At 41.0% G+C, this 11,447-nt stretch overlaps 1 protein-coding gene across 1 annotated transcript; it reads left to right on the top strand.

Moving 5' to 3' along the window:
• The first annotated feature begins 5,439 nt into the window (after nt 1–5,439).
• myod1 (myogenic differentiation 1) lies at nt 5,440–9,743 on the top strand. The gene is made up of 3 exons (XM_069163655.1): nt 5,440–6,213; nt 7,085–7,166; nt 7,703–9,743. The coding sequence occupies exons 1-3, from the start codon at nt 5,629–5,631 to the stop codon at nt 7,960–7,962; spliced, it is 927 nt and encodes a 308-aa protein (XP_069019756.1). The 5' UTR covers nt 5,440–5,628; the 3' UTR covers nt 7,963–9,743.
• The last annotated feature ends 1,704 nt before the right edge of the window (nt 9,744–11,447 follow it).

Consider the following 11,447-nt stretch of genomic DNA (forward strand, 5'->3'; position numbering starts at 1 on the left):
CACATAATCCAGGCTGAAAGCAACACGGCTGCAGGAAGGAAAAACTAAAAAATCACAGACGGGGATCCTCTGAACAAATGCATGAGTTAAAAGGCTTCTAATATCACTGCCCAAATCATCACTGGAGCACAAGTGCCACGCAAAAGGCAGTTGGTATATAAATAAAATTCCACAACAAAGTACAAACATGGCATATAGCATTTGCTGTATATCATATAAAAATGTTTGGGAGAATCAAAGAGTTTTGCCGGTCTCTGAACACGAGCTTCTCGCTCCACGGGATCTTCTGGGATTGGTGACGTCATTTTCCAGGAGAATCATTCGGTCAACAGGCGGTGCTTTTATTCGGTTTGATCTTAAATATAACCCGGAGCAGGTTCAGTCTGCAGTTTAAGTTACCGTGGCGATGTGTCCCACTTAGAAGTGAACCGCACACGAGTTCAACCTGAAGTTCCCTCGTGGTCCAGGCCTCGGCTGGGTCACGTTAATGTGGTCGCTGCGGATCGCAACTTTCATTCTTCACCTGCTGTAAACTGGAGACATTCAGGGAAATGAGTCGTCCAACAAAACAGCAGAAAAAACAAACATTAAACCTCATTTTACTGCATTTAAATCATGTAATCACACTGGTGCCCTGAGCACAGACGGTTCCTCTGAACTCTCAGCCTTCAGTCCACAAACACAACACAACTGTCTGCAGGGCAGTAAATCTGCTGTACCGAGCTAATCCAGCTCAATGTGTGTGTGTGTGTGTGTGTGTGTGTGTGTGTGTGTGTGTGTGTGTGTGTGTGTGTGTGTGTGTGTGTGTGTGTGTGTGTGTGTGTGTGTGTGCGTGTGTGCGCAGAGATCTACCAGCACTGTGAGACAAAGAAGTAGCTGTAGTGTTGTTGGTTTACAGCAGGCAGCAGGTGTGAAGGTCGACACCTCTCCTGTCAGTCTGCACATTTTGGGTTTATTAAGTGCTTTGTGTGTGTGTGTGTGTGTGTGTGTGTGTGTGTGTGTGTGTGTGTGTGTGTGTGTGTGTGTGTGTGTGTGTGTGTGTGTGTGTGTGTGTGTGAGAACATCAACACAAACATCAATAGGTTTATACTCAGACATGATTCTTTCAGGAGGGGTCCCAATCAGACTGAACTTTATTAGTTAAATCTGATATCAGAACAGTTTATTTGACACTTCAGTAATCATTGAGGCAACAAATGTGTGATTGAGTGGTCATAATTTACTCTCCAAATAATAACTGAATGGCCTGAGCTGTTGTGGCTGAATGAGCGAGTGCAACAATCTGGGTGCGTGAAAAGGATTTTCAGTTGTGACCCCTTTATGTGTCATTTTTATTTTTTATATCACATGGCTGAGATTCACTACAGTAAAGTAACTGTTAGCATTAAAAACTATTTTCCACATTGAACAATTTAAAGAAAAAGCATGCCGGTGTTTTCAACAGTACTGATGGCCCTTTTTATGCTGATTTATTTTTGAAGCGTATTTTAGTTGGAAGACAGACAGCTAGATTTGACTACTATTTATAACCATGTGTCAGATATCTTCAGATCAACTTTTGTCTTGTGTGTTAAAATCTGCCAACTGAGTTGTGTAAAAAGTTGAATTCTTCCACAGACACGCAGAAGTCAGTCAGAGGTCAGAGGTCAGGAGCATTCGTTGCCCTGCTGCTGCGGTTGAATCCCGAGGGCCGTTCAGATGATCCGATAAACGGACCTGAATCCGTTTTGAAACAGAATTTATGATCTGAACTTTATCTGTGAGACAGAGACGCTTCAGTCTGTAACTGGCTTCTCGTTTTACTTCTCGTTCGTCCCAACAGAAGGATTTATTCTTCCTGCTGTGCTATCTGTCATTTTGTCAGAGCAGGTGTCTCTGTCTCTTTTTTCTTCCCAAACAGCAGATATCTCATTCTGGAATGAGGCTCCTGGTTTTGGGCCGGGCGTCGGGGGAGGGGTTTAAGATACCGAGTGGCCGGAGAGAAGGAGCGAGTGAGGGGAGGTTAAACCCCTGAAGACCCGGCCGTGGTTCTGGCCTGATCCGCTCGGGGTGTACATTTCCCCCTCTTGAGTTCCAGAAAATTGGCAAGATTAATGCTGCGGCAGAGGGACCGCGGCGCTGATGGCGTTTCCAGATGGTCGGCGGATTTTAGCGGCGGTGGCGCGTCACGGCGTGGCCTCCGACCGCCGCCCCGGGTTTATGAGTCGTGTAAAAACCTTTCAGGCCTGAGGCCCGGGTCCAGTCAGCAACAGTTTGGGACACCTTGTTATCCGTTTCTTTAAACGGTGCAACGGGACGGCGCTTCAGACTCTCGCTGCACTTTGATTTAGTTTGGTTTCACGTTTCATTTCATTCAGTTCAATTTTAAAGGTTTCTGTTGGGAGACGAATGTCACTGCATTTTATACACTAAGACAAACTAAAATGATATCACGGAGAAGGACTCGGCTACAGAAGTGGGTCGGCTCAGGTTGAGCGTCAGCTGGAAAGAGGGTCTGCCAGTCTTTGCACTGTGATATGAAAGTTTTCGATGTTACATGAGACCGGAAAGTGAAACACAAGAGTTGGAGTCCTCCAGCTCTGCCTAGAGATGGACCCAGCAGGAGAATGTAGAACAAATCGATGATTTAGCTGTTTTATTGTTGGCAGGAGAGTCACAAATGTAAATGTATTCATGAGGGCGGGGCTAAAGGAACATCAGGAAGCTTCACGTAATCTGCTGGTTAGACCGAGTGGAAGAAGAAGTGTTGTGTTGTTGGTGGTTAAAAGGTCGTCAGAATTGTAAGAATTCATCCTGTTGGGACTTCGAACAATCTTGACTACAATTGTTAAGTTATATTGCTGTGATGAAAAGTTGTCGATTTATTGACTGATTCAAGTCATCTTTATTTACAGAGCGCCAAATCACAACATGATATTTAACACATGGAAGTCTTTCCAGCAGAACTTTACAGCATCATACAGAGAAACACAACAATTCAACAAGTCCCACGTAAGCTAGGAGGAAAAAAAACCTCCTCTTTATGGGAGAAAAACCTGCAACAGAGCCAGGCTCACAGGTGGGCGGAGCCTCTGAGGGGAGAGCAGAGAGAGAAAAGAACAGCATAGAGAACCAAAACATGAATGGATTGTTGTTTGGATGGTTTTGTTGATCAGTTCTTGTTCTTGTTCAATGTTCTTGCTCTCATCATCCTGATGGTCGAGGCACCAACCGCAGCATCGAAGGTTTGAGTCCCGACTGAGGGACGACCGTCCTCCGACTGTCCTCCGACTGTCCTCCGACTGTTGCTCCCTATTTATCTTCACACAGAGGAGATGTTCTAAAACAACTCTGTACAGGAGGTTACTGCTCAGATATGCCAAGAACGCCACATTCATTGTATTCCTTCATTTTCATAATGAACATTTCTGCCAATCCAGTGTCTTGGGAAAGCCATGATGTGTTTGAGACTTTTATGAATTCTACGTTTGTTTGTTTGTTTGTTTGTTTACTTGCAGATACCGTTAATGTTTTTTTTTTTTTTTTTTCCAATAATAAAAAAAGAATCCATAAAACCACGTGGGCTCATTTTGCATTAAAACAACTGAAGATGAAGCTGGAAAAATTGGTTTTGCTCTCTGATAAATACAAAAATAAAAGATTGTTATGGGTTTTTGACCATATATTATGTACTAATAGACGTACATCAAATTAAAGCTTCTAGATGACTTTTGCATAAATATTACACATACATAAGCAAACCTGTATTATCATCAGGAAAACATTACCCACATACATTAAGCCGTTGTGGCCGTCTGTGAGTCCTTGCATTAAAAGGCCTGTCGGTCACTTTCGGAGTGATAGTGATAATCCTGTGAGTAAAGGCTTTGAATATTTCCTCGAACACTTGAAGCATCCGCAGCATACAGCTTCTAACCATCTGTCACTTCTGACTGGCAGACGAGGATGAGAAGTCAGTTCACAGCCTGCAAGTCTCAGCTCAGGGGTAAAGAGGCGTCCAGTTTTCATAGCTGCACACTGGAGGGGCAGTTTGCTGCAGGATCTGCTCTGCGACGCCCTCCAGCTGCTGCAGCTGTGTACTGCAAGTGCATGATGGGAGACTTTGGTGCATGTTTTGTAAAATCGAATAATGATGCAGTTTGATGTTTCTGGATGGACCGATCGCCGTGGTGACAGCTGAGAGGAGAGTGTCAGGCAGAGAAGAGGAGGTCAGCGGATTTGTTGTGACTGCAGATACACACACACACACACACACACACACACACACACACACACACACACACACACACACACACACACACACACACACACACAGGAAACACTCCTTATGTCTAAAAATAAACTCAGCAACATTTAACGTGATTACTCAGTTCACACTTTCATGCAGGATTTATGATTGTTAAAAAATGTGTTGAGCTCAGTAAAGAAGTTTGGATGTGACTCAATTACTTTAACTTCCATTAAAAAAAAACAAAAGTAGAGACATTTTTAAAAGTATGTGTTTTTCAGGTTTGGGTTCTTTCTAAATTGGCAAATCTGACTAATTTCCAACCTAATTTCAACACTGACATAACTAATGTTACAAAACTGTGTCAGAGATGGTTAAAGGTCAGAGGTCACAGCTGTGTATAGGAAAGCGTATTCCTTGTTGAAGTATATGATAAACTCAGAAACAAAATAATTTCCTTCTAAAGATAATCAACAGTATTTAATATATATTTATATTTACTATAATCTACTTGGTGCTCAATAAAACTTCCATTACTAGAACATTTTGCTCTCGAAGAAGATGCGTTTTATAATAAAAATAACGAAAATGTTTTATTTCAAATTTATCTGTGCTTTATTTTAAAATAGATTTTTTTTTTTCCTTCTAAAATTCTTCTTCTTAGATTTATCTTTACAATACATTTTTATATTTATTAGGCCTCAAATTAGTTTTAGATTTTTTTTTTTACTGTCCTGTTTACATATTCCAAGTTGTTTTTAGCCATATTGATTCATATTAGATGATTCATTTTTTTTTACTTTTGTTTATTTTTTCATTCATTCCAGAGGCCTATTTATAAAAATCCAGCTTACTTTTGTTTTTAATATTCTTCAAACTGTCCCAACATTTGGGGGAAAGGCTGAACACATACTTAAGACACTTAACATAAAGCAAAAATTAAAAAAAAGAATTAAAAATAAAAGGAAATGGACCAACATCAAAAGATGAAAAAAATAAGCTAAAATATGTTTTTCTTGTCCCACATGTGTGCGGTCCCGCTGTGTAGCAGTATATTACCCCGCTGTTATTGCTCTGTTAGAGGTAATTGTACACTAATTACCGTGAAGCTGTAAACCCCTCCTGCTGCCCGCTGATTGGTCAGACCTCGGTGGACCCCATCACGGTGACCCCGCCCTCTGCTGATGTCTCAGGTATAAGATGATCCAGGTCAACAGCTGAGAGGACAGAACACATTGACAGGACTCTACATTCCCCTGAAAACACTCCCTGCTTCACGTCTCCCTCATCTGTCCCCCACTTCTTTATTTACTTCAAAAAGAAAGAAAACAGTTTCTTTCTGGTTGAAGGATCTGCTTCACTGGATTTCTCTTCTTCTGTGGTGTATTTGGGACTGAAACATGGAGTTGTCGGATATCTCTTTCCCCATCCCCGCTGCTGATGATTTCTATGACGACCCGTGCTTCAACACCAGCGACATGCACTTCTTCGAGGACCTGGACCCGCGGCTGGTCCATGTGGGCCTGCTGAAGCCGGATGACTCCTCCTCTTCGGCCTCTTCCTCCCCTTCGTCCTCCTCCTCCTCCTCCTCCCTCCTGCACCTCCACCGGCCCGTGGAGGTGGGGGACGACGAACACGTCCGCGCCCCCAGCGGGCACCACCAGGCCGGCCGCTGCCTGCTCTGGGCCTGCAAGGCCTGCAAGCGGAAGACCACCAACGCGGACCGGCGGAAGGCGGCCACGATGCGGGAGCGCCGGCGGCTCAGCAAGGTCAACGACGCCTTCGAGACCCTGAAGCGCTGCACGTCGGCCAACCCCAACCAGCGGCTGCCCAAAGTGGAGATCCTGCGCAACGCCATCAGCTACATCGAGTCCCTGCAGGCGCTGCTGCGCGGCGGGCAGGACGACGGCTACTACCCGGTGCTGGAGCACTACAGCGGGGACTCGGATGCGTCCAGCCCGCGCTCCAACTGCTCCGACGGCATGGTGAGTTCACGGACCGACAGGTGTGAGGGAGGGAGGGAGGGAGGAGAGGTGGTCAGTGGAGGCGAGGCTGCAGCACTTCACTGTCACTTTCTTTAATGCGTCTGTACGCAGGGCAGGTTTGCTCTTATTTATCCTTTATTAGGTTATAATTCATTCGATTTTGTTGAATTGTTGTTTCTTGGTTTGGGATCATTTGAATTTAGACTAAAGTTAGATTTCACTTTTTCCACGCGTCATTTTAGTTCATAGCATTAGATTTGTATTTACTGTCAGTAGAATATATAGAGTATAGTTTTGATCCAGCAGATGTTCTTCTTCTAGTCCCGTGTGCCTCCACTGCATGTAACAGTAAAAATGTCGTTTCAGTTTTTGATTAAAAAAAAAAAAATTCCTTCAGTTTTCCTTCATTTGATCTCACCAGTGAAGATTAACATGTATTTATTTTCGGGGGAACTTTCAATTATCAGCATTTTATATTTGGCCTTTATTTCGTCAGATCGAATTTGTAATACTCCAATAAAAAGTAGTTTAAAGGAAACGTGTTTTAAAATGTTTTATGTTTTTAATGTTGCCCAAATTGAAACCATCTAATTTCGTGATTATTAAACAGGATACTGATTTTATATAGACTAATTATTTTTGAGATTCAAGCAATAAAACATGAACAATAATACAGGCTAATTATAAAACTATAATAATAGTCTACATCAGTAGTCTATTATTCATTTATTTAAAATAAGAATTGTCTTTTTTTTTGGGGTGCCGTGTGCTGCATTGAGGCCACATTTTCTCTGACCGAGTTTAGAAATAATGTCACTGCTCCTTGTGTTAAAACCTCTTTTCTAAATCAGTCCCTCTCTTTTCTTTCTAGACTGATTTTAACGGCCCGACCTGCCAGTCAACCAGAAGAGGAAGTTATAACAGCAGCTCTTATTTCTCAGAGACTCAAAACGGTAAGAAAGTACTTTGATATTTCATGGCTAGAAATGAATAAAGTGGTTTATGTATCAGGACTAAGAAAAATATCATAGAAAAACAAAAACAATAAAACAGCAGTAATAAATAGTGGTAGTCAAATGATATGTAGCATAAAACAGCATTAAAACAAGTAAAGAATCTAATTGTATTAAAAATATCAGGGGACACGTGTCTTTAGTTGAATTCAGACATGAACTCAAAGTTTTAGTGTCTACTTTTGAACAGATGTGAAACAATTTTTTTTTTTACTGACTACAAGGTTGAAGACAATGAAACAACTTCATCTTCAGGAATAATTTACTTCACATTAAATTGACAGCAAACACAAAGTGAGGATATACAACATTTTCAGATGTGTTGTTGTTTTTCTCAGATATTTGTGTGTTTCCATAATACAATTTTTTTTTTTAACACTTTTCTCCCAAATATAAAAAACAAAAGTCCAGAATAAAAGGTAATAAATGTTTGTATGAAAGCATTTTATTTACGGTGTGATTTTCTGTCCTTCCAGGTGGTCTGAAGAGCGACCGGAGCTCGGTGGTGTCCAGTCTGGACTGTCTGTCCAGCATCGTGGAACGGATCTCCACCGACACCAGCAGCCTGCTGCCGGCCGCTGACAGCCCCCGGTCCCCGCCGCCGGCCCCGGGCACTGAGACGGGGCCCGCCCTGGGGCCCGCCCTGGGGCCCGTCCTGGGGCCCGTCCTGGGGCCCGTCCTGGTCCCCTCCCCCACCGCCAGCCAGGACCCCAACCTGATCTACCAAGTGCTATAGACCCTCACACAGATCTTCTCCGGGGACTTTCACATTCTGTCACAACGTCCGCTCACACTGACAGCGATCACCTTCACTTTTTATTTAGTTTGAACTGAGGCTTCACAACCGGTCTGCATCAACTTCAAAATGTATGTACGAAGGAGTTTCCGTTCCACACCTGTATTTATTCCCTTTTTATGAGAATATGGAAGCCCTTTCCTGCTGAAAAACCAACAACTCTTAATTGAGCTTAAGTTTATTTTGTAGTTTTAAATCGCATCTGACAGAGTTCAACTGTGGATAATATTTCATAGGCTTTATAGTTACTGAGCAAAACTGCATGCAGTGATGAAGACTGAGGAAAAGTTCAAGAATTTTTTTAAATATTTGTAAATTTTGTCTTAATACATAATTGTAGGAAAAGGGAGGAAAAAATAGAATCCTCAATATCAGTTCGTCAGTTTAAAAAAAAAAAAATCTTTTTCAAACTGAATATTTAAAATCTGATTTTGAACTTTTTTCAGAGACATTTTATTGATCCCATACAGGGAAATTCATAAAAGGGGGAAACTGAAATACAAAAATAAAAAGGAAGTAGCCAAAGTCATAAAGCACAGCATTTTATTTTTTACAAAATAGAACAATGATTTACTTTCCCAGCAGGATGGTGCTTCCATAGCCGACCCTCCAGATTCCTTCTTCTGTTAAAATAAGATCAAACTACTTCAACGGTGGAAACTGTAGTTTTATTACAGGTTTACTGATCAATTGAAACCGGTTCAGTTATTTTTGCTACATTTGTATTTTATTTTAAGTTATGAAAATATTTTAAGACCGAGTAATTCAGATGGATTTTTTTCTTCCTCTCTGTTTAAAGTCTATTTGATGATTGACGGAGGCCAAAAAAACACCCATTAACATTCCTCCACTTTACTCGATCTGAAGTCCTGAAGGCCCCAGCTGTTGAACTTCCTCAGGAAAAAAACAACAACCCTACAGTGAAACTGACATTTTTGAAAAAAAAAAAAAATATATATTACTAATTAATAAAGCAAAATTTCCTCCAGTAAAACTTAAAATACAATTTCAGACACATCATAAATTATTCATGGAGGAATTGTGGGGATTTTTCCTCCCCATCAGTTTTGAAGTCAAATAAAAAAAAGTGTTTTATTTCACTCACTGCAGCGGAGGACCATTTTTCTGTTTCTGTACATATTATGTAAATAAGAGCTGATTTGTTTCCACTGAAAGTATTAATTATGTATTTAATGTTTATGTCTTCATGCTTTTGTTTGTTGTGAAAAATGTTAAACTTTATATTTATACATTTGAAAACTGATTGACAGTCTAATGACGAATAAATGAATCTGCTTATTTATAAAAAAAAAAAAAAAAAAAACATGACTGCTTTTTGAATGTATTCGTTTTTGATACCATTTTTTCCCCCAGTCTAATGACGGTATATTTTTTGGGGAAAAGCAACAAGAAAACATTTAGTATTTTTCACATAAGAACCCTAAAAAGGATTTAAATGTAAAGTATTTGGCCCCACCAGCCTACCCAAAGTTATTCATTGCTTCTCTCTGCTGCTCTTTTCTCTCCCCTCTCCCCTCAACATATCGAGGTAGATGGTCGTCAGCCTCCCAGCCTTTTTCTGTTGAAGGTTTATTCCTGTTAAAAGGGAGTTTTCCCATCGAGCCATCGCTCATGAAGGGGTAAAGGTTTAAGGACCTCACCATGTTAAGTGCCCTGAGATGACTTGTGTTGTGATTTGGTGCTATATAAATATAATTAAATGATATATAGGCTTTAGTGCTATTAAGTATTAACTTTGACTGCAGCTACTCCTTTATTACAAACTCAAATTTTCATCTTTTCTTTTATACTTTGCATTTAATGTTTAAATACATAGTTTTGTTTAATTAGATATTGTAATGAATATTCTTGAGTATTAAATATAACTTGATTTAAAAAATAAAAATCAGTAATTATGGTGAACATCACAAGTCTTTATAAAAACACCACTACCATAAAAGCTTGAGCCTCTGAATGAATATATACCATTCAAACTAAACCTCAGTTTGACGCTGATGGACCTGTTGACTCTCCAAGATAAACATCGCCACCGTGTGACTGCTTGGAAGAACTGCAGGTTTTTTTGCACTTCCTCTATCAAGGTCTCATTCTTACAAAAACTAAACCATCCCATCATTTGTCTGGTGACTGACATGTGTACATTTCAACTCAACTATGACCACTCTGCCATAAATTTTACATTCACAAATCATATTTAGTTTTTCAGGGTACGGTCACTTAACTCTGATGTCCTGGACTATTATATTGAGGCGTTTTTAATTTGGTGCCACTCAGAGGGGAGTGTGATGCTTTCTTCCCCCAGCTCAGTTGAGACCTCTGGGGGAGGATCGGTGCAGGAGGCCCATCCCTCCTCGGCGGCTCCTTCAATAACCACACTTGGACGAAGGACTGTCAGCGCAAATACCATCGATTAATATAAAAGTGTTCGTAGCTTTCAGCTCTGAAAAACTAGACAGAAGTGCCTTCAGCTGCAATACCAGCGAGTGCCACTAGAGGTCGGCTCCAAAAAGCCTCCGGCTCCATAGACTCCCATTCAACTTCTCTCATCAAATCCAAAGTGAATAAAATGTGTCCATCAGTTATCTCGGTGTTGTTAGCTGAAGTCACTCCTTCTTATTAGTTTTCTGGAGGTCCATCTGAAAATAATCCCTCATTCATTAGAAAAGAAGATTCAAGAAGACCTGTTTTTGGGGGCGTGTCTGTTTGATTGACAGGCCTGTGGTGCAGTCAGGTTACAGCTATCGGTGGGCGGGACGTAGTATCGTCAGGTTTCCGATCAGATCGGTCAGATCCACCGCTGGCTCCTCCCCCAGCTCGTCCAAATATGGTCACTTCCTGCTCCAAACCGCTCCGAACTAGCAAAGATGGCGCCGGACAGAATCTGAAGTGGAGGATTCATAACGGCGGTTCAGTTTATTTGAGTTTGACGATCCAGTTCACATGTGCTTTGCAGACTTGGTGAAGACCTTCGACCCTGCAGGGACTGCGAGAACATGGGAATACTTGGGTTGCTGCTAAGAGCTGTTCACTCACGCTACAACCATAACCATGTTAATTTCTATTTAACGTCTTATTTTTTTAAGGTATTTCCATGCATCTGTGCTACATAGATAAACATACCTTGCCTCCAATAATAATGATGACATCTTTTGCCAAAATATCAGCCATGTAGCAATTAAGTTTTTAGACCAAGAAAATCTGATGGACCTATTTTAATCCTAATAAATTCAATAACAAAAATATACCATAATGATAAGATAATATTTGGCTAAAATGAAATTATTTTTTGAGACTTTGTGGTAAATAATTGTAGTTAAACATCAAAGTCTCCGTTCGTTTCCCGCCGTCTGCATCTCGTAACACGAATCTCAATTCAACTCTGCAGTTAGAAAACAGCGTTGAAC

Source organism: Embiotoca jacksoni, unplaced genomic scaffold (assembly GCF_022577435.1).
Source record: "Embiotoca jacksoni isolate LCO1_2020_lvr unplaced genomic scaffold, fEmbJac1.0.p SCAF_3, whole genome shotgun sequence".
In the NCBI taxonomy this organism is placed as follows: domain Eukaryota; kingdom Metazoa; phylum Chordata; class Actinopteri; family Embiotocidae; genus Embiotoca; species Embiotoca jacksoni.

Excerpts from the sequence above, each read along its gene's own strand:
- myod1 (XM_069163655.1), top strand. The coding sequence starts at position 5,629 with ATGGAGTTGTCGGATATCTCTTTCCCCATCCCCGCTGCTGATGATTTC. Across the intron at positions 6,214-7,084 it reads CCAACTGCTCCGACGGCATG|ACTGATTTTAACGGCCCGAC; the intron begins GTGAGTTCACGG and ends TTTTCTTTCTAG. Across the intron at positions 7,167-7,702 it reads TTTCTCAGAGACTCAAAACG|GTGGTCTGAAGAGCGACCGG; the intron begins GTAAGAAAGTAC and ends CTGTCCTTCCAG.